Raw genomic sequence first — 23,987 nt, forward strand, 5'->3', positions numbered from 1 at the left:
GGGCATAGCTATAAGGTGAGAGGGGGAAAGTTTAATGGAGATGATGCCTGACCTGCTGAGTTACTCCAGCACATTGGGTCTCTTTTTGTAAACCAACATCTGCAGTTCATTGTGAATCAATTTCTCCAGCAGTTTGCTTTTTGCCTAGATTCCAGCACCTGCAATCTCTTGTGTGTCCAATTTGCTACTCCTAATTCTAGGCGTAGCATAGAAAATAGGTGCAGGAGGAGGCCATTTGGCCCTTCGAGCCAGCACCGCCATTCATTGTAATCATGGCTGATCATCCACAATCAGTAACCCGTGCCTGCCTTCTCCATATATACCTTGATTCCACTAGCCCCTAGAGCTCTACCTGACTCTCTTTTAAATTCATCCAGTGAATTGGCCTCCACTGCCTTCTGTGGCAGAGAATTCCACAAATTCACAACTCTCTGGGTGAAAAAGTTTTTTCTCACCTCAGTTTTAAATGGCCTCCCCTTTATTCTTAGACTGTGTCCCCTGGTTCTGGACTCCCCCAACATTGGGAACATTTTTCCAGGTGGTGAGGGGAAAAATGTAAAGAGGGAATGGGATATAATATATTTTGAGTTACCTGGCTCACCTAAATAAATATAGTAAATTAAGAGCTTTACCTAAGTGCCTGCCTCCTGACTTTCTCTCTCGTGATATTATGTGACTCGATGTGCCCTCTACTGGTTTAATTGTGAACCAAATAAATAAATTTCACATTTATTCACAAAATGCTGGAGTAACTCAGCAGGTCAGGCAGCATCTCGTGAGAGAAGGAATGGGTGACGTTTCGGGTCGAGACCCTTCTTCAGACTGATGTCAGGGGGGCGGGACAAAGGAAGGATATAGGTGGAGACAAGAAGATAGAGGGAGATCTGGGAAGGAGGAGGGGAAGGGAGGGACAGAGGAACTATCTAAAGTTGGAGAAGTCGATGTTCATACCACTGGGCTGCAAGATTTCATGCAGATTGGAATTAGCCACAACAAATAATTAAATTCAAATTGAGTCAAGTTTGTTTGAAACTATTCCACTCTTCAGACAATCATTCTAACAGAAAGTTTGCTATTTTCAATCGATTTTTTTCATTAAAGACCATTTTATTTTTGCCAATGTATACTACTTTCAAAAGTATTTTACTTCTAAGAAAAATTAGATTTTAACAAAATAACTTCTTTTGAAAATTCCACAAATTATATTTGCAGTATTTGGTCTACATTATTCTCAAATTTCTACACACTAGTTTAAAGGAATGTTTTCACCATACTTTCTTTACTTATTTCAGAATATTTTTTCTCCAAACATAATAGATGAATTAGCAATGGATAGTATATATTTAGAGAATACAGTCCTTTAAATATTGCACCGTTTACATTCCCAAAATATATAATGTTCCTTTCATTTTGACTACAGTTTGCATCAGTGAACCTACTTCTCCATGAGTAGATGCAGCATGAGTAGATGCAGCTGCCAATCTGAGCAGCATTTATGTAGCACAGATTACTTACGGTAAAATACACAGTAGACTTTGCACAATTGATCCCATACCTTCAATCGCTTCTTCCATTCAGAAGTCATGTATATTAAAACCAACGACAGTGCTTAATTAAACACCGCATGGGAACAAAAAAAAAAGTGTTAGGGATGTATAAAAGACAATTTAATGATCAACATTTTCATTCTGAGTAAATGGACACATTTCCTGAAGCCTGTTCCTGTGGCTATTAGGAAACTGCATTTTAGTCACAGTGTCGTTCACTTCCTCGTGCTCAAAGTTTAAAAGTGAACCTTTGCCTGACTGCAAGGAAACAAGCATAGGATCAGGCTACCAGCCGTTCAATATGATCATGGCTGATCTATGCTGGCCTCAGCACCCTATGGTGCCAGAGACCCGGGTTTGATTCGGACCTTGGGTGCTGTTTGTACGGAGTTTGTACATTCTCCCCGATGTGGGATTCTCTGGGTGCTCTGGTTTCCTCCCACACTCCAAAGATATACAGGTTTGTAGGATAGGACTTTGGTAAAATTCTAAATTGTCCCTAGTTTGTGTAGGATAGGGTTAGTTTGAGGAGATTGCTGGTCGGCGCGGAACCGGTGGGCCGAAGGGCCTGTTTCCACGCTCTATCTCCAAACTAAGCTAAAAGAACGTCTGAAGAAGGGTCTCCACCTGAACCGTCACCCATTCCTTCTCTCCAGAGATGCTGCCTGTTCCGCTGAGTTACTCCAGCTTTTTGTGTCTATCTTTGAAAAAAAACTAAGATAGCCACAAAATGTTGGAGTAACTCAGCGGGACAGGCAGCGTCTCTGGTTAGAAGGCATGAGTAATGTTTCAGGTTGAGACCCTTCTTCACACTTCAAAAAAGTCTAACTCCGCTTCTGGGCCTGTTCTCCTCAATCCTCAATCCCATGACCTTTCAAGTATTTATCTACCCCAACTCCCACCTCCCCCCTTCCCCTCCTTCAATATATCTGATCATCTGGCCTCCTTCACCTTTGGGTACAGGGAATTCCAGAGCTTCACTGAGAGGATAAATTTCTATCACCTCAGTTTCAGCGAGAGGCCTCTTATTTTGCAGTAATGTTCCCTTGTTTGTGACACTCCCACAATTGAGAACATCACTGTACCTACCTTGTCAACACCCCCCCCTGGAATCTTAGATGTTTGAATAAAGTCATCTCTTCTACGTTATAAACTTTGGGGAATACAGTTTAGTCTGGTTTATTGTCACGTGTACCGAGGTACAGTGAAAAGCTTTTGTTGCGTGCTAACCAGTCAGCGGAAAGACAATACATGATTACAATCAAGCCATCCACTGTGTACAGATATATGATAAGGGAATAAGAGTTTAGTGCAAGATAACATAACATAACATAACATAACATAACAACACTTTATTGTCACTCGGCACAACACCGAGCGAAATTTCAGCAGTCACACAAAATACAGCAAAAAGAAAAGAACACAGGACACCCGACCCCAACACAAACATCCATCACAGTGACTCCAAACACCCCCTCACTGTGATGGAGGCAACAAAACTTCCCCTCTCTTCCCCCCGCACCCACGGACAGGCAGCTCGACCCCTACCGAGGCAAACGACACGCACAGCCCCCGCAAGGGGATGGAAGGCCCCCCGGTAAAGTGCGATCAAAGATAGTTTGAGGGTCACCAATGATGTAGATAGTAGTTTAGGATTGCTCTCTCGTTGTGGTAAACAGACAACAACACACACAGTTAAAGGTAAACCAAGCAAAGCTTTAATTATCGTCAGACGGGAGTGGGGGGGATCAGTGCTGAGGGTGTATGACCATACTCAGCACTCCCCTTGCTTCCGCTCAAAGATACAGCATTTTCGCAGCATTTTTATACAGAACTTGCAGCAAGAATGTTCAATACAACATTTCCTTCCAATCAATCACATTGTATTGGAAAACAATATACTTGACACCCTACAGTCATAAACTATTCTATACAATAAGTCATTAGTCGAAGGTAAAGACCCTTATCGTACCACAGAATGTCCTGTTTACACACTCCCACAAATAGTCAACAGTTAACCACATCCTAATCTTAACGAGAGCGTTGTCCATTGTCTTTCCCAGACATTCTTCCCAGGCATAACAGGATATACCGCTCTACAGGCCTTAGGAATCAAATTGATACATCCTGCCTGGTGCAATTTTGCAAACATCAGCTATTCAGGACCCAAGGTTCAGGCTCATCCTGTTCATTCATTCTACCATTTTTTTATTTCTGTGGTTTCCAAGGATTGTAAGTTTCAGCTACCAGACACATCCTTATGAGTATAAGAAAATAACTGCAGATGCTGGTAAAAATCGATTTATTCACAAAATGCTGGAGTAACTCAGCAGGTCAGGCAGCATCTCGGGAGAGAAGGAATGGGTGACGTTTCGGGTCGAGACCCTTCTTCAGACTGATGTCGGGGGTGGGACAAAGGAAGGATATAGGTGGAGACAGGAAGATAGAGGGAGATCTGGGAAGGAGGAGGGGAAGGGAGGGACAGAGGAGCTATCTGAAGTTGGAGAAGTCGACGTTCATACCACCGGGCTGCAAACTGCCCAGGCGAAATATGAGGTGCTGCTCCTCCAATTTCCAGCGGGCCTCACTATGGCACTGGAGGAGGCCCATGACAGAGAGGTCAGACTGGGAATGGGAGGGGGAGTTAAAGTGCTGGGCCACCGGGAGATCAGTTGCGTTAATGCGGACCGAGCGCAGGTGTTCAGCGAAGCGATCGCCGAGCCTGCGCTTGGTTTCGCCGATATAGATCAGTTGACATCTAGAGCAGCGGATGCAATAGATGAGGTTGGAGGAGGTGCAGGTGAACCTCTGTCTCACCTGGAAAGAATGTTTGGGTAATTAGCATTCCTCCACTTACAACAATGTAGAAAGCAGACAAGCAGATTTGCAGACAATGGCCAAGCATCCCATCATGCAAAGTTAATAGCCATTAATTCTTTCAGTAGGGTGGTTCAGTTGCCTGATACAGCTGGGAAGAAACTGTTCCTGAATCTGGAACCCAATCTACAGACAGACCCCCCCCAAACTGTCCAGAGTCACTTGATCAAACAACCCTTTCATCCCAGGGGTTTGCCTGGTGTGTTTCTGTTGGGCTGCCTCCAAGCTACTTTACCCTTTTTATTCTGGCAAAGCTGTGCAGTGTTCTAGGTGTGGCCTCGCTAACACCCTGTTCACCTGTAACAAGGTTTCTCTGTTCTTCAACTCTAAACTGCAGTTTCCATTTTTAACTACTTGTCGGATCAGTTTGCTAACTTGTTTTGTGATTTATGCACTGGAACACCCGGAGCCCTCTGAACTACATTCATCTACACTCTCTCAATTAAACTGGAAAGAGTGCAGAGAAAATTTACCTGTCATCTTTATGATAAATTCAATGGTTTAATATCTCTAGTGAATAGATTATACTTTTACTATTATACCCCAAGCTGGAAAGTCCACCTATTATAGGCATGCCACCTCCCTCATCCCCAGGCACACACACACACACACACAGTGGCACAGTGTTGGAGTTGCTGCCTGGGTTTGATCCTGACCGCATGTACATTTGTACATTCTCCCTGTGACCGCATATATTTTCTCCGGGTCCTGCACTCCAAAGACTACAGGTTTGTAGGTTAATTGGCTTTGGTAAAAATTGGTAAAAATACAATCAGGCCATGCAAAGAGAAAAATAGCCAGAGTGTAGAATATATCATCATCATATATATACAGCCGGAAACAGGCCTTTTCGGCCCAGCAAGTCCGTGCCGCCCAGCGATCCCCGTACATTAACACTATCCTACACCCACTAGGGACAATTTTTACATTTACCCAGCCAATTAACCTACATACCTGTATGTCTTTGGAGTGTGGGAGGAAACCGAAGATCTCGGAGAAAACCCACGCAGGTCACGGGGAGAACGTACAAAATCCTTACAGTGCAGCACCCGTAGTCAGGATCGAACCTGAGTCTCCGGCGCTGCATTCGCTGTAAAGCAGCAACTCTACCGCTGCGCTACCGTGCCGCCCTACAGCTACAAAAGACGTGCGGGTTTGTAGTTTAATTGTCCTCTGTAAACTGCCTCTAGTGTGCAAGGATGGATGAGAAAGTGGGATAACATAGAACTAGTGTGAATGGGTGCTCGATCGCTGGGGTGAACTTGATGGGCCAAAGGGCCTGTTTCCATCCATGCTGTATCCCTAAACTAAACTAAGCTACAGAGAATATGCAGACAAAGAAAAAGTGCAAAGGCTGCAATGAGGTAGGCTGGAAGATTAGGTCCACACCCTTAACTTACGAGAGGTCTGTTCATTAATCTAATAACAATTGGAAATCAGCTATTCCTGAATCCAGTGGTATACGCTTTTCCTTGAGAAATATCGGTACACGGTGGCGCAGCGGTAGAGTTGCTGCCTTACAGCGAATGCAGCGCTGGAGACTCAAGTTCGATCCTGACTACGGGCACCATCTGTACGGAGTTTGTACGTTCTCCCCGTGACCTGCGTGGGTTTTCTCCGAGATCTTCGGTTTCCTCCCACACGCCAAATACGTACAGGTTTGTAGGTTAATTGGCTGGGCAAATGTAAAAATTGTCCCTAGTAGGTGTAGGATAGTGTTAGTGTGCGGGGATCGCTGGGCGGTGCGGACCCGGTGGGCCAAAGGGCCTGTTTCTGCGCGGTATCTCTAAATCTAAAAAAAAATCTAAAATCACTCATGTGGGAATCAGGGAGGGCGAAAAATGGGACATGAGATAACTTTGGCAGATAAGTTAAGAAGAATTCTGACTAGATAGGTTTTTAAGGGCAAAAGGATAACTGAGGAGGGAATGTGGCCCCTCACAGGCCAACAAGATTAATCTATGTGTGAGATGAGTGAGATCTTAATTTCTCATCTGTAAGACATAGATACCTGGGAACTCAGGGAAGGAAATATGGACTTGAGCAAAGCTGTTGATAAGATATATCACATGATAAGCTGGTCCAGAAGGATAGATCATATGGGATCCTGGGAGAGCTAGACAATTGAATCTGGAAGAGGCTTGGCAATAGGAGACAGAGGGTGGTGGTGGAGAATTGTATTGCAAATTGGAAGGCCGCAACAAGTAGTGTACTGCAGGGATTGTCCATCGTTCCATGGACACAATTGGTGGTATTGTGTACAGTAAAGAAGACTGCAGTGGCATGCTATCTAAACAGATCAGATGCATACATACAATCAAGTCAAACTCAGGTATAATAGATGAGCCACGGGAATATACAGAGTTTAGAATATAGTTCTATGGACATAGTCCACTGTCCACAATGGGGTGGAGGTGAATCAGACAGTACCCTAGCTTCAGAAGCCCGATTAAATTTTTTATTTTTTTTTAGATTTAGAGATTCAGCGCGGAAACAGGCCCTTCGGCCCACCGAGTCCGCGCCGCCCAGCGATCCCCGCACATTAACACTATCCTACACACATTAGGAACAATTTTTACATTTACCCAGTCAATTAACCTACATACCTGTACGTCTTTGGAGTGTGGGAGGAAACCGAAGATCTCGGAGAAAACCCACGCAGGTCACGGGGAGAACGTACAAACTCCGTACAGACGGCGCCCGTAGTCAGGATCGAACCCGAGTCTCCGGCGCTGCATTCGCTGTAAGGCAGGAACTCTACCGCTGCGCCACGGGGAAGAAGCAGTTCCTGAGTCTAGCTTTCAAGCTTCTGTACCTTCTGCTGGATGGGAGCAGGGAGAAGGAAGGACCAGGGTGGGACGTCCTTACTTATGCTGGCTGCTTCTCCAAGGTTGCGTGAAGTGTAGATGGAGTCAATGGTGGGAAGCCTGGTCTGTGATAGACTGGGTCGCATCTACAACTCACTGCAATTTCACGCGGTCGTTATGTTCAGCATGGACATTGTGGGCCGAATGACCTGTTCCTGTGCTGCACGGTTCTATGTTCTATGTTTAAAAAGACTTTGGGGCAGCACGGTGGCACAGCGGTAGAGTTGCTGCCTTAGAGCACCAGAGACCCGGGTTCAATCCTGACTACGGGTGCTGCCCGTACGAAGTTTGTACGTTTTCCTTGTGACTGCGTGGGTTTTCTCCGGGTGACAATAGACAATAGGTGCAGGAGTAGGCCATTCAGCCCTTTGAGCCAGCACCGCCATTCAATGCGATCATGGCTGATCACTCTCAATCAGTACCCCGTTCCTGCCTTCTCCCCATACCCCCTCACTCCGCTATCCTTAAGAGCTCTATCCAGCTCTCTCTTGAAAGCATCCAACGAACTGGCCTCCACTGCCTTCTGAGGCAGAGAATTCCACACCTTCACCACTCTCTGACTGAAAAAGTTCTTCCTCATCTCCGTTCTAAATGGCCTACCCCTTATTCTTAAACTGTGGCCCCTTGTTCTGGACTCCCCCAACATTGGGAACATGTTTCCTGCCTCTAATGTGTCCAATCCCCTAATTATCTTATATGTTTCAATAAGATCCCCCCTCATCCTTCTAAATTCCAGTGTATACAAGCCTAATTGCTCCAGCCTTTCAACATACGACAGTCCTGCCATTCCGGGAATTAACCTAGTGAACCTACGCTGCACGCCCTCAATAGCAAGAATATCCTTCCTCAAATTTGGAGACCAAAACTGCACACAGTACTCCAGGTGCGGTCTCACCAGGGCCCGGTACAACTGTAGAAGGACCTCTTTGCTCCTATACTCAACTCCTCTTGTTATGAAGGCCAACATTCCATTGGCTTTCTTCACTGCCTGCTGTACCTGCCATGCTTCCTTTCAGTGACTGATGCACTAGGACACCCAGATCTCGTTGAACATCCCCTCTTCCTAACTTGACACTGGTGCTCTGCTTTCCTCTCACATTCCAAAGACCTGCAGCCTTGTTGGTTAATCGGCCTTTGTGAATTGTAAACTGTCCCTCGTGTGTAGGATAGTGCTAGTGAATGGGGTGATTGCTGGTCGTCACAAACCCACTGGGCAGAGGGCCTGTTTCCACTCTGTATCTCTGAAGTCTAAAGTAAACTAAACAAGCCGGAATTATTCTAATGGAGATAGTATCACAATGACTGATCCAGGCTGACTGTGTACAAATATTCTATCCTTCAGCTAGTCAGTGATTCACTTTGCATTTGTATAGCAGTTGGGTACAGTGGGGCCATCAAAGGCCAGCTGCCGATAGCACTAACTCCATTAAAGACCCACTCACCCTTTCGAACGTGAAGCGTTCAGATATTTGGAGAATGTTGGATTGAAGCAAAACATAAGCTTTTAAAGCCCCCCCCCCCCCCCCCCCCCTGTATTTGTAAGTGCTGAGATCACATGGTTCGGTACAAACGTGTTTGGTGTTTAAGTTGCCTCACCACCTCTTTGCCACATTCAACAATGCAAATGACTTGCTTACGTTCTACTCTGCGATTTGGAAACAGGAAGAGGGGCGAGGCTGCCTGCCTGCCTGCCTGCTGTGTTAAAGTCTGGTCGATCTGTCTGTGGGACTCGCCGAACTGCATGCACCATGTCTCTCATCGTTTACTACAGCAGTATTACTTCAAAGGTGGCGGTATGTAGCGCATTATTCAAACAACAACACTCTCTATCGGCATTTCCCCCGATTGCCAGGTATCTGGATTTGAATTCAGTGTCGACTCTGGCTGCAAACCGTGTGATTTCACCCGCATTGAAACCTAACATACCTGGACTATCTATTCTCACTGTAGTGTGGTGGACAAGTGTTTGGTGAAATGTTGAAAGTTGTGTAAAAGTGTTTTGAGATGGGGAAATGTTGCATCCATCCCCAACATCTGATCTGTTAAAAGGCAGTCAGTTGTAATTCAATGAAAGATAAGCGACCAGGAGTCTCAGTGAAATGTAGTTTTTGTTATGCACTGCGTTGCCTGACGTCGTATCGTGTTAACCCACGATTTTGTGGCCGCAGCAATGACTTGAATCGAGATCTACCATGAAATGTGTCTTCCTTATTTTTGAGTGGGGCGGTTTGGTGAGAAGTTGCGGTTTGGTGAGAAGTTGCAGTTGAGTCGGTGGCGTGTTTAGAATGAGTTAAGTCCCTCAAGTTAACTTTTTTTAAACAAAAATGAACACAAAATAATAAACTTAGATTTCTCTCTGCACTTTTATAAAAATCTGCTGTTGAATCTTTAGTCACTTCGGGAGGGTGGAGCAGTTGCTGCAATTTAACGAGCCAGATTATTGCAAAATAACTTTGGGGGGTGGGGGACTTTCACAGCGACGCTTGGTCACAGGGCGAGGTTTTGAGGTGGGAAGTAAAACTGTGATAGGCAGGGAGTGGCGAAGTTCACCTGGTTGTTCCAGGACAGGGAGAGATGTGGGTGGAAGATGTTTACAAAATGCTGGAGTAACTCAGCGGGTCAAGAGTGTTTTATTGTCATGTATCCCAATGAAATTCTTGCAGCAGCAGCAGCAGCACAACAGAATATGTAAACATAGTACACTGTAAACAATATGTATAAACGAGAGAGAAGGTCATGCAGTATCTCTGGAGAAAAGGAATAGGTGATTTTTTGGGTCGAGACCTTTCAGACTGAGAGACGGGAGAAATTCCCTGTATCTGTACCTGCAAATGGCTTGATTGTAATCACGTATTGTCTTTAAGAATAAGGGGTAGGCCATTTAGAACTGAGATGAGGAAAAACCCTTTTCAGTCAGAGAGTTGTGAATCTGTGGAATTCTCTGCCTCAGAGGGCAGTGGAGGCCAATTCTCTGAATGCATTCAAGAGAGAGCTGGATAGAGCTCTTAAGGAAAGCGGAGTCAGGGGGTATGGGGAGAAGGCAGGAACAGGGTACTGATTGAGAATGATCAGCCATGATCACATTGAATGGTGGTGCTGGCTCGCAGGGCCGAATGGCCTCCTCCTGCACCTATTGTCTATTGTCTATTCCACTGACTGGACAGCATGCAACTAAAGATTTCACTGTACCTCGGTACACGTGACAATAAACTAAAGTGGAGGGGGGATGAAAGGGTACAGAATAAGTCGGAGCTGATGGCCAAGGCAAGGTGAAGCCCACAATGGTCCATTGTTGGCTGTGGAGCAGGGTTTCGAAGGGATGCAAACAGGGTAGCTAGCAGGACGATTAGGGTAGGGGAGGGACGGAGAGAGAGGGAATGTAGGGGGTACTTGAAATTAGAGAAATCATTATACATACTGCTGGGTTGTAAGGTGGCCAAGCGAAATATGAGATGCTGTTTGGCGACCTCACCTGGTTGCCGACTCGGTTCCAGTACTGGATCGAGGAGAAGTTTAGGTTAGAGATACAGTGTGGAAACAAGCCCTTCAGCACACCGACCAGCAATCCCCCCGCATTAACACCATCCCACACTAGGGGCATTTTTTACATTTCTACCAAGCCAATTAACCTACAAAAACCTGTATGTCTTTGGAATGTGGGTGGAAACCAAAGTTCTCGGAGAAAACCCATGTGGTCACGAGGAGAACGTACAAACTCTGTGCAGACAGCACCCGTAATCAACATTGAACGCAGGTCTCCAGTGCTGTAAAGCAGCAACTCTACCGCTACGCCACCAGGCTGGATGAAGAAATTAATCTCTTAGCTGTTTTCCCCCACCACCCCCCTTACAATTGTCGCAGAGATGCTTGAATAGGGAGGAAATGGTTGTGGCCGAGGATAACTTTACAGAGGGCCAATTAACCTACAAACCCACACGTCTTTAGGGTGTGGGAGGAAACTGGAGCACAACATTTGAAAACAAATTTGGACAGGTACGTGGATAGGTGTAGAGGCATATGGGCCAAATGCAGATAGGTGGGACTAGTGTAGAGGAGGCACGTTGATCGGCACGGGGAAGTTGGGCCAAAAGGTCTTTTTCTGTGGCTCATGACCTGGCGATAACCTATACAGTCGCAGGGAGAATGTGCAAGCAATACACACACAGAGTACCTGAGGTCAGGATCGAACCTGGGTCTCTGGTGCTGTGAGGCAGCAGTTCTACGAACTGCACCACTGTGCCGCCATATTTTGATTTCCAACTCTTCCTAGTTCTGCTGCAAGGTAAAACATTTGACTCTGCTTCTTTCTCCACAGATGTTGCCTGGCCTGTTAGGCATTTTATTATTATTTCCAGCTTTGGGATTTGGGGAAGCAGGCTGGGAATGTAGAGACAGTGGTGGGATTGAGAGAATGGGCAGAGCTGGATTCATCAGGACGACGACGTACAACAAGATCTGGGTGCCCTAGTGCATCAGTCATTGAAAGGAAGCATGCAGGTACAGCAGGCAGTGAAGAAAGCCAATGGAATGTTGGCCTTCATAACAGGGGGAGTTGAGTATAGGAGCAAAGAGGTCCTTCTGCAGTTGTACAGGGCCCTAGTGAGACCGCACCAGGAGTACTGTGTGCAGTTTTGCTCTCCAAATTTGAGGAAGGATATTCTTGCTATTGAGGGCGTGCAGCGTAGGTTTACTAGGTTAATTCCCAGAATGGCAGGACTGTCATATGTTGAAAGACTGGAGCGACTAGGCTTGTATACACTGGAATTTAGAAGGATGAGAGGGGATCTTATCGAAATGTATAAGATTATTAAGGGGTTGGACACGTTAAAGGCAGGAAACATGTTCCCGATGTTGGGGGAGTCCAAAACAAGGGGCCACAGTTTAAGAATAAGGGGTAGGCCATTTAAAACTGAGATGAGGAAAAACTTGGCCTCCTTCTGCACCTATTGTCTATTGACCCTGTGGGCACTGGCCCATGGCGCCCGTTGCCACGTGAAAGAAGAAACCAGGAGCTGCAGATTCTGATTTACAAAAAAAAAGACACAAAGTGCTGGATTAACTGAACGGGCCAGGCAGCACCTCTGGAGAACTCAGGCAGGAGATGTCAGCACCCAGTGAGGTAGAAACACAATCACTGCGATTTCTGAATAATTGGAGAGCTGATTATTAGTTGTGTGTGTATACCAGTCTCGCCCATCTCACTCCCTCTTCTTCCCTCTCCCATCAAGCAAGAGGTACAGACGTTTGACAACGCAAACCTCCAGATTCGGGAACAGTTTCTTCCCAGCTGCTATCAGGCAACTGAACTATCCTCTCAGCAGCTGGATCCATCTTTAATCGGTTGTTATCGGACATTAACTTGCACTGGCTTAGTTTAACTTGAATGGCTCGATCGTAATCGTGTATTGTCTTTCCACTGACTGGTCAGCACGCAACAAAAGCTTTTCACTGCACGTCGGTACACGTGACAATAAACTAAACCTACCTTTTTTCCTATATCTGTGCACGGCTTGATTGTTTTCATGTATAGTCCTTTCTTTGACTAGATGGCATGCAAACAAAAGCTCTTCACTGTACCTCGGTACACATGACAATAAGTTCAACTAATCATGTCAAAAGTGATGTGTTAATAAGCTGTGAGACTTTTTTATTTTTGAAATTATCTTATTTTTAATTATATTGATTGCACTAATGATAATCATAATTGTTAATCGAGTTTATTTTGAACATTTTCACAGTTGGAGAAACAGCAGTCTTTCATTTTTAATATATTGGATGGAAAGGGGATAAAATACCGTGCGGAGGATCTAGCACAAGATTCCAAACTGAAAGATGAAATGCGAAGCAAAATGAGGAACCCCAAAGCAATAGCTCCTCAAATATTTAACGGAGACCAATATTGTGGGGTAAGTTGATGGAATGTAAACGCTTTTAACTCGTACCTTAGTATACATGATGAATAAACCTAAGGGTGACACGGTGGCGCAGCGGTAGAGTTGCTGCCTTACAGCGCTTGCAGCGCTGGAGACCCAGGTTCGATCCCGACTTCAGGTGCTGTCGGTACGGAGTTAGACACAAAATGCTGGAGTAACTCAGCGGGTCAGGCAGCATCTCGGGAGAGAAGGAATGGGTGACATTTCGGGTCGTCCCTTCTTCAGACTGAAAGGGTCTCAACCCGAAACGTCACCCGTTCCTTCTCTCCTGAGATGCTGCCTGACCCGCTGAGTTACTCCAGCATTTTGTGTCTATCTTCGATTTGAACCAGCATCTGCATTTATTTTCCTACACATCTGTACGGCGTTTGTACCTTCTCCCCGTGACCTGCGTTGGTTTTTGGCCGAGACTAGTTTCCTCCCACACTCCAAAGACTTAATAATAATAAAAGTATTATCACAATTTCTTCATTCACACAATGCCTTTCACTATTTTAGTTTGGAAATGCAGCAGAAAAACAGGCCCCTCTATCCACCGAGTCTATGCCGACCATCATCACCTGTTTACACTAGTTCTATGTTATTCCACTTTTTGCACCCTCTTCCTGCACACGAACAATTAACCTGTAAACCCGCACATTTTTGGGATGTGGGAGGAAACCGGAACACTCAGTAGTTGCAGAGAGAACTTGCAAACTCCACACAGACAGCACCTGCGTTCAGTATTAAACCCGGGTCTCTGGTGCTGTGAGGCAGCAGCTCTACCAGTTACACCACTGTATAGTTCAATAGTTTTGCCTAGTGACCAGTTAAGATTTTAACACATTCGTCGAAGGCTAGGAATTGGTAGACTATTTATTAGAATGTTCCGAGAAATTCATTAAGGCACAAGGAATTTAAGAATCGGGATTCCTTTAAAATTCCTTTCGTCTCAGTGGTGTATGAAGACCCAAAACGTCACCTATTCCTTTTCACCAGAGATGCTACCAGACCTGCTGAGTTACTCCAGCATTCTGTCTATCTTCCTTTAAAACTGTGTGACTAAATGTTGATTGCAATAGGTTCCTGAACCACCTAGGCCAAGTATTTACAAATGATAATTAGCTGTGGAAATGTGATTACAACTGGTTTAAGTTTAGAGAAACAGGCCCTTCGGCTCACCAAGTCCGCACCGACTAGCGGTCTCTGTACACTAGACGGGTGCTGCACTGTAAGGAGTTTGTACGTTCTCCCCGTGACCTGCGTGGGTTTTCTCCGAGATCTTCGGTTTCCTCCCACACTCCAAAGACGTACAGGTATGTAGGTTAATTGGCTGGGTAAATGTAAAAATTGTCCCTAGTGGGTGTAGGATAGTGTTAATGTGCGGGGATCACTGGGCGGCACGGACTTGGTGGGCCGAAAAGGCCTGTTTCCGGCTGTATATATATGATATGATATGATAACCTACAAACTGTATGTCTTTGTGGGAGGAAACCGGAGCACCTGGGGAAAACCCAACGCAGTCACGGGAAGAATGTACGAACTCCGTACAGACAGCACCCATAGTCAGGATCAAACCTGGGTCTCTGGCACTGTCAGGCACCAACTCGACCGCTGTGATGCCAACTGTTAACTTGAGAGGAGTTGGTTGATGGAGGAAACCTCAATAAAATGGGGATTTGGATTTGAGGATTAGCGAGTGGAGAATTTTTCTTCACTAATATAGTACTGGTGAACCCGGGGGCTTTTACAAAGAAAAGTAGCTAGATGAGCAGTAACTTCCAAGGCTACATATGAGAATTGAGAGCAACTTAAATAACAATTTTTTTTTTTGTCGGGGTGGACAGATTTAGCCAGTATTTGCACTGCTGGTTGTAATAAATAACGTCTGCTGGAAATGCCACTGAAGGTGTTGAGCAAGGGGAGTGTTGTGATTTACCATGGAACATAAAACAGTGCAGCACAAGAACAGGCCCTTCAGCTCACAGTGTCTGTGCCAAACATAATGCCAAGACCAACTCTTGTCTGCCTGCACAGAATCCAAATCTCTCCAATCCCTGCCTATCCAAAAGTCTCTTAAATGGCACAATCATATCTGCCTCAATCACCACCTCCAGCAATGCATTCCAAACACTCGGTATTTGAAAAAAGAAACTTGCACACACTCCTCCTTTTAACTTTGCCCCACCCACGTTAAAGCTATGCCCTCTAATACTTTTATTTTCCACCCTGGGGAAAAATGTTCTGACTGTCCACCCGACCTCTGCCTTTCATAATTAATTAACCATGTTAACATAGACAATTGGTGCTGGAGGAGGCCATTCGGCCCTTCGAGCCAGCACCGCCATTCAATGTGATCATGGCTGATCATTCTCAATCAGTACCCCGTTCCTGCCTTCTCCCCATACCCCCTGACTCCGCTATCCTTAAGAGCTCTATCCAGCTCTCTCTTGAATGCATTCAGAGAATTGGCCTCCACTGCCTTCTGAGGCAGAGAATTCCACAGATTCACAACTCTGACTGAAAAAGTTTTTCCTCATCTCAGTTCTAAATGGCATACCCCTTATTCTTAAACTGTGGCCCCTTGATCTGGACTCCCCCAACATTGGGAACATGTTTCCTGCCTCTAACGTGTCCAACCCCTTAATAATCTTATACGTTTCGATAAGATCCCCTCTCATCCTTCTAAATTCCAGTGTATACAAGCCTAGTCGCTCCAGTCTTTCGACATATGATAGTCCCGCCATTCCGGGAATTAACCTAGTAAACCTACGCTGCACGCCCTCAATAGCATCTCCCTTCAAGTCGGCTTTCTAGCAACCTGGAAATGATTTGGGTGAGTTAGCTGCATGTTGGCTATCTAGGTCGGTACCTGTACATGTTGTAGATTTTTGTCATAAATGGAAGTCATGAATTTTGCAAAGAATGATAAATTGGGGAAGAAAAGGGCGAGTGAAAATTAAACTGCATATTCTTTTCTTTTTCAGGATTATGAAGCCTTTGCAGAGGCTGTGGAATGCGAGATGATAGAAAAATTCTTAAAGTTGGATTCTGCCCAACAGCAGATGCAGAAATGATGCACCAACAAATAATCCTTTGCAGATTTCCTTGCTGATTATTTTTGTTCTGCGAGTCTACATGCCTAAATCTACCAGTGGCAAGCTTTTTTTAAACTCAAATTTTGGGCATTCCTGCAGTTTTTCCTTTTTTTGAAAATGAACGGTTCTTGAAAGTATTGATTCTGTATATTAAATTGTAAAACATGCAATCAAATAAATGACTTCAATCTTTCACTTATTTTTAATGATTGCTTATTTTTACAGAGTCTGAGGATAACCTATATTTGGTAAAGCAAAACAGTTCACACCACAGTTACAATGGCCTTCATCAACCAGAGTATTGAGTATAGAAGTTGGAAGGTTATGTTGCAGTTGTACAAGACATTGGTGAGGCCACATTTAGAGTACTGTGTTCAGTTCTGGGCCCTATGTTATTGGAAAGATGTTCTTGGTTCTTGGTCCTCCAAAATATTCCAAATGGAATTTAAACTGGCTGTTGTCGAGATGGAAAAGGTACAGAGACGATTTACCAGGATGTTGCCAGGACTAGAGGGTGTGAGCTTTTGGCAGAGGTTGAGTAGGCTGGGACAGTAGGCTTGCAGGGCAGGAGGATAAAGGGGTGATCTTATAGAGGTGTATAAGATCATGAAAATAATATATCGGGTAGATGCACAGTCTCTTGCACAGAGTAGGTGAATCGAGGACCAGAGGACATAGGTTTGAGGTGAAGGGGAAAAGATTTAATAGGGATCTGAGGGGTAACCTTTTCCACAATAAGGGTGGTGGATGTGCGGATCAAGCTGCCAGAGGAGGTAGTTGCGGCAGGGACTACTATCCCAACATTTACATGGATAGGACAGGTTTGGAGGGATATGGACCAAATGCTGGCAGTTGGGACGAGTATAGATGGGACATGTTGGCCGGTGTGGGCAATCTGGGCCAAAGGGCCTGTTTCCACACTATTATTCTAGTATGACACTCGGGCGTTGGGCACCGCTCAATGGGCGGACTGGATGCACCAAAACATGGCCCATCTTGCATGTGGGATCAGTAGACTATTTCTGAACACTTGCTAATCGAGGACGTGCCTGGGTGTAGCAATACTGGACTGTACGTAAGAAAATAATTTCACGGTGCGTTTGCACATGTGACAATGAAAGCACCACTGAACAAGGTAATTTTTCTGGGTTGGGTTACGACATATTGATTCTTTATATTTCTCCCCTCTTGCACTTGAACCAAGTTAATACCTTTTGAAGATGCAAGGAACTGCAGATGCTGGAATCTTGTGCAGGACACCCAGTCCTGGAGTAGCTCTGCAGGTCAGGCAGCATCTCTGACTGACATGGATAGGTGATGTTTCAGGTCAACAGATAACATCACCTATCCATGCCCTCCCTGGATGTTGCCTGGCCTGCTGATTTAATCCAGCACTTTGTGTTCTAATACCGTTTGAAATTTATTTCATGCAAGGCGTTTTTTTAATTTTTTAAACAGTGTCTTTGAGGATGCAAAGGCAAATAGTGAAATTTTTGATATTTTCAAGTTCACAAGCATCTTCTGACCTTTACATTATCTATTTAACATGTATTTTCTTGTGATGTGTTGATTGCCAATTTACTCAGTTATCGGCAGCCCCTCAACGCCACATCTCCCTTTGTTCTCAGCGACGCAGCCTGAACACCTTAACCCGACCTCGGTGCTTCATCCCGACCTCGAGGTACTCTGACTTCCCTACAGGGCACGGCGCCCTGCTGGGGCCTTCTCAATGATGATCATCGAGTTCATTGTCACTTATGTAGTCACAAACAAAGACTGACTCTATTCTGTAAAAGCTCAATCATCTGAAATTGGAACAAAAACTTGAGACCATGTCCGCTTCAACACTTTGATGCTGATTGGGGCACATCCTTCACCAGCTTCTTGTAGTCAATAACTAACTCCGTCTTCCTGCTGACATTGAGGGAGAGGTCGTTGCCTTGACACCATCTGACCAAGCTCTCTGTCTGCTTCCTGTGCCGTGCCTTGTCACTGTTCGAGATCTGGTCCAATACTGCGGTATCATCCAGCTACAAGGAACTACAGATGTTGATTTACCAATAAAGACAATGAGTGCTGGAGTACCTCAACAGGTCTGGCAGTGTCACTGGAGGACATGGATAGTATGGTATGGTACTTTATTTGTCACATGTACTGAGGTACAGTGAAATTCATTTTTGTGTACAGTTCAATACAAGTGTCACTTTACATAAGCACTTAGATACACATTAGATAAGCATCTCAGATACTGTACAAGTGTATAGCAGTAGTACACAGAGACATTTTGTGTCGGGACTTTTCTTCAGACTGAATTTTTTTTCTCTAGAAATGCTCAGCAGATTATGCAACTTTATTGGAGAAGGAGACATTTCAATTGCCTTCTGCCAAAGCAATGTAAGCTTACCTGATCTTTCTTTCAAATGTCCATCCCCAAAACTGGCAACTTCCACCTCAGAGGTATCACCCATTTACTTTCTATCTCATCACTGTCAGAGAAGCCCTCATTCCACTGACAGGATAGGACTGATCAGTCTGAAGAAGGGTCTCGACCCGAAACGTCACCCATTCCCTCTCTCCTAGATGCTGCCTGACCTGCTGAGTTACTCCAGCATTTTGTGATACTGCTGATAGGATAGTTTAGTTTAGAGATACAGTGCGGAAACAGGCCCTTCGGCCCACTGAGTCTGTGCCGACCAGCGATCACTCCGTACGCTAACACTATCCTACACGCACCGGGGACAATTTACATTCGTCAATTAACCTACAAGCCTGAATGTCTTTGGAGTGTGGGAGGAAACCGATTGTCTCGATGAAAACCCACGCAGATCACAGGGAAAACGTACAAACTCCATACAGAGAGCACCTGTAATCAGATTCGAACCCAGGTCTCTGCACTGTAAGGCAGCAACTCTACCGCTGCGTCAGTCTAGGAGCTAGTGGAATCAAGGGATATGGGGAGAAGGCAGGCACAGGGTACTATAGACAATAGACAATAGACAATAGATGCAGGAGTAGGCCATTCAGCCCTTCGAGCCAGCACCGCCATTCAATGCGATCATGGCTGATCACTCTCAATCAGTACCCCGTTCCTGCCTTCTCCCCATACCCCCTCACTCCGCTATCCTTAAGAGCTCTATCCAGCTCTCTCTTGAAAGCATCCAACGAACTGACCTCCACTGCCTTCTGAGGCAGAGAATTCCACACCTTCACCACCCTCTGACTGAAAAAGTTCTTCCTCATCTCCGTTCTAAATGGCCTACCCCTTATTCTTAAACTGTGGCCCCTTGTTCTGGACTCCCCCAACATTGGGAACATGTTATCTGCCTCTAATGTGTCCAATCCCCTAATTATCTTATATGTTTCAATAAGATCCCCCCTCATCCTTCTAAATTCCAGTGTATACAAGCTCATTGTATACACTGATTGTGGATGATCAGCCATGATCATAATGAATGGTGGTGCTGGCTCGAAGGGCCGAAAGGCCTCCTCCTGCACCTATTTTCTATGTTTCTATGTTTCTATGAATGAAGCTGGACTACCTTCTTTGTGTTACCACCTGTGTTTCTTCCTAAAAATACGGATACCAAAACCATATGCAGAATGTATAAACTCCGTACAGACAGCACCCATAGTCGGGATCGAACCAAGGTCTCCGGCGCTGCATTCGCTGTAAGGCAGCAACTCTACCGCTGCGCCACCGTGCCGCACTTGCAAGGTCAGCTTAGCTGGGAAAGACTTAGGTGCGTATTTGAAGAGCCATGAGCTGCTGGGATGCGGACTAAATGGTGAGATGAGACGACGTAGGCTAGTCTTTTTTCAACTGGCATGGACATGACGGGCAGAAAGATCATGGTCAATTAGAGTAATAAAATTATCGAGTGGAAACAGCCCCTTCAGCCCAACTTGCCCACACCGATCAACATGTCCCATCTAAATTAGTCCCACCTGTCTGCTTTTGGTCCACATCCCTCTAAACCTATCCTATCCATGTACCCATCTAATTGTTTCTTAAACGTAGCGATAGTACCTGCCTCAACCTCATCCTCCGGCAGCTCGTTCCATACACCCACCGCCCTTTGTGTGAAAAGTTTACCCCTCAGGTTCCTATTAAATCTTTCCTCCATCACCTTAAACCTATGTCCTCTGGATTTTTCCATGATTCTATGATTCTATTCTGGCACAGCAATGATGAAGATGTGGCAGGAACAGTTATGTCTGCACACCCTCCACACTGTGTTTAATGTTCACAAACAGATGCATGCTTACCTGCTGACTGTATGCATTGGGCATTGTGGTCTGTGCCTGTCTAGGTTTGCCCACAGAAGGACAGTATCTCTGCCTTGCTTATTTAAGTGGCTGTCTAAATGACTCCCTTCCATCACAGTGAGGAGGTGACTGGAGGAGACTCACTGTGATGGATGTTTCTTTTTTTTGTTTTGTGTTGGTTGTGATTGTGTGTGAAATTGCTTATTTTTATTGCTCTATTGCTGGACTATGGGTAACCTTTCATTTCACTGCACATCTTGGCGGCACGGTGGCGCAGCAGTAGAGTTGGTGCCTTACTGCGAATGCAGCGCCGGAGACTCAGGTTTGATCCTGACTACGGGCGCCATCTGTACGGAGTTTGTACGTTCTCCCCGTGACCTGCGTGGGTTTTCTCCAAGATCTTCGGTTTCCTCCCACACTCCAAAGACGTACAGGTATGTAGGTTAATTGGCTGGGTAAATGTAAAAATTGTCCCTAGTGGGTGTAGGATAGTGTTAATGTGCGGGGATCGCTGGGCGGCGCGGACTTGGTGGGCCGAAAAGCCCTGTTTCCGCGCTGTATATATATGATATGATATGATATAACTCCAAAGACGTACAGGTATGTAGGTTAATTGGCTGGGCAAATGTAAAAATTGTCCTTAGTGGGTGTAGGATAGTGTTAGTGTGCGGGGATCGCTGGGCAGCGCGGACCCGGTGGGCCAAAGGGCCTGTTTCTGCGCTGTATCTCTAAATCTAAATTAAAAAAAATTAAAAATCTTGTATGTGTATGTGACAAATAAACTTGACTTGACTTGACTTAAACATAGTAATTGTATCTGAATGTTTGTTCCACTACGTCTAAGTCCCACAGGAGGGAACGATGAAGACGGCGAGGCTTCTATATGTCTGAACTTGCAAAGTTTCACCTGGCATTCCTGAGATGGCAGTTCCTTTCCTCTGTAATAATTAGATGACGGATAATAAAATAATTGTATCTGTTGAGTCAACGCGTATTTTTTTCCCGAGATATGAGATGCTAGAACCTTGACCAAAAGAAACAAAGTGCTGGAGGACTTTAGCAGGCTGAGCAGCATATGTGGAAGGAAATTCTGTCTTAAAACTGTTACAATTGGTTTCGTTGGGTTGTTGTTGTTTAAATTAATTAAATTATTGCATCGTATGGGAGGCGCATTCCCAATCTCGTTGTACCCCTGTACAATGACAATAAAGATATATTGTATTGTATTGTATTGTATTGGACAGATGACTTTTCGGGTCAGGACCCTTCATCAGATTGACAGGTTTTCTTTAACAAATATTAAGCCTTTTATGTGTCAGGTCTCAGTCTGGGATTACCTGTGCTCAAAGGTTCATTAGTTCATAAGTGATAGGAGCAGAATTAGGCCATTCGGCCCATCAAGTATACTCCGCCATTCAATCTTGGCTGATCTATCTTCCCCTCTCAACCCCATTCTCCTGCCTTCTCCCCATAACCCCTGGCACCCATACTAATCAAGAATCTATCAATCCATTGACGGTCTCCACAGCCTTCTGTGGCAATGAATTAACAGGCTCACCACCCTCTGGCTAAAAAAATTCCTCCTCATCCCCTTTCTAAAGGAACGTCCTTTTATTCTGAGGCTGTGACCTCTGGTGGAAACTCTCCCACTAGTGGAAACATCCTCTCCATATCCATGGCGTTTCTCTCTATTCGGTAAGTTTCAATGAGTTTCCCCCTCATTCTTCGAAGGTCCAGTGAGTTACAGGCCCAGTGCTGTCTAACGCTCATCATATGTTAACCCAATCATTCTTGAGATCAGGAAACTAGGTGTCTAACATCAAACAGTTCAGTCCTCAACATTACACTTTTACAACTCAATAATATTCCTAACACACTTAACGGAAATGCCATTTAAATCATTTGTATTATATGGAGTAATACATCTTTATTTCATCAGCACATTACACAAGAACTGTGGCAATAGTCTCAATCACATTACATAATTTGCAAAAAAGCAATTTAAGTCCTTGAATTCAACATTTATAACAAAGAACCACATAATCACCAGTAACACAAGTACAAATTTAGAAGGATGAGAGAAGATCTTATCGAAACGTATAAGATTATTAAGGGGTTGGACACGTTAGAGGCAGGAAACATGTTCCCAATGTTGGGGGAGTCCAGAACAAGGGGCCACAGTTTAAGAATAAGGGGTAGGCCATTTAGAACTGAGATGAGGAAAAACTTTTTCAGTCAGAGAGTTGTGAATCTGTGGAATTCTCTGCCTCAGAAGGCAGTGGAGGCCAATTCTCTGAATGCATTCAAGAGAGAGCTAGATAGAGCTCTTAAGGATAGCGGAGTCAGGAGGTATGGAGAGAAGGCAGGAACGGGGTACTGATTGAGAATGATCAGCCATGATCACATTGAATGGCGGTGCTGGCTCGAAGGGCCGAATGGCCTCCTCCTGCACCTTTTGTCTATTGTCAAATACAGTCTATTAGTTAATGCATTAATAAACTATTTCCAACAGCCTTGTCTACTTTACCAGAGTTTCAGTGATAAAGGAAGTGAAGTGATTTATCATAATTTTAACACCCAATTTTTTCTTATCATTGGGATGAATTGCAATTGACTAGATCCATCTGCCATGAAGAACACCTGTAATTTGTGGATAAACTGCAAATTTAATTTTTAAATGGTAACAGGGGTGGACAAGCCTGGAAACCTCCTGTTGGAGAACAACAAAATCATGTCTTGATGCATACATGTTTAGCCTAAGATCAATTACATTGCAATTTCATGCCAAACTTACAAATTTATATCCAACATTTTAAAAAAATGATGGTAAGCAGAGAGAAATCAATGTAAATCTGCAAACAGATATACATATAAATACTGAACTCGATAAATACTTCTTTCAGTAAGTAATGATAAATAAAATATATTAATCGTTATCCATCCTTATTGGAATCAGCAGGGGTAGAAATTAATATGAGTTACACGTTGCTTGAGTTGAACACACAATATAAAGGTGATGCCTTCAGTTTAGTTTACTTTGGAGTTACAGTGCAGAAACAGACCCTTTGGCCCACCGAGTCCACACTGACCAGTGATCCCCATATGCTAGTACTATCCTACACACTGGGGACAATTTACAATGTTAACCAAAGCCAAATAACCTACAAACCTATGTGGCTTTGGAGTGTGGGAGGAAACCGCAGCACCAGGAGAAAACCCACGTGGTCACGGGGAGAACGTACAAACTCCATACAGACAGCATCCGTAGTCAGGATCGAACCCGGGTCTCTGGCGCTGTAAGGCAGCAACTCTACCGCTACGCTACTGTGCCGCCCCCTGCACTGTCGTTCACCTTTTTCACCGAGAGAGTTGTGAATCTGTGGAATTATCTGCCACAGAAGGATGTGGAGGCCAATTCAC

At 44.8% G+C, this 23,987-nt stretch overlaps 1 protein-coding gene across 1 annotated transcript; it reads left to right on the plus strand.

Annotated features, from left to right (window-relative positions):
- The first annotated feature begins 8,953 nt into the window (after window positions 1-8,953).
- LOC144594061 (SH3 domain-binding glutamic acid-rich-like protein 3) lies at window positions 8,954-16,462 on the plus strand. Its single transcript, XM_078400239.1, has 3 exons — window positions 8,954-9,084; window positions 13,030-13,197; window positions 16,191-16,462. Exons 1-3 carry the CDS (start codon window positions 9,040-9,042, stop codon window positions 16,278-16,280), a joined length of 303 nt encoding a protein of 100 aa, XP_078256365.1. The 5' UTR covers window positions 8,954-9,039; the 3' UTR covers window positions 16,281-16,462.
- Window positions 16,463-23,987: the final 7,525 nt, after the last annotated feature.

Source organism: Rhinoraja longicauda, chromosome 5 (assembly GCF_053455715.1).
Source record: "Rhinoraja longicauda isolate Sanriku21f chromosome 5, sRhiLon1.1, whole genome shotgun sequence".
In the NCBI taxonomy this organism is placed as follows: domain Eukaryota; kingdom Metazoa; phylum Chordata; class Chondrichthyes; order Rajiformes; family Arhynchobatidae; genus Rhinoraja; species Rhinoraja longicauda.

Coding starts and splice junctions, on each gene's coding strand:
- LOC144594061 (XM_078400239.1), top strand. CDS start 9,040: ATGTCTCTCATCGTTTACTACAGCAGTATTACTTCAAAGGTGGCG. Junction 9,085..13,029: donor GTATTACTTCAAAGGTGGCG/GTATGTAGCGCA, acceptor ACATTTTCACAG/TTGGAGAAACAGCAGTCTTT. Junction 13,198..16,190: donor ACGGAGACCAATATTGTGGG/GTAAGTTGATGG, acceptor TTTCTTTTTCAG/GATTATGAAGCCTTTGCAGA.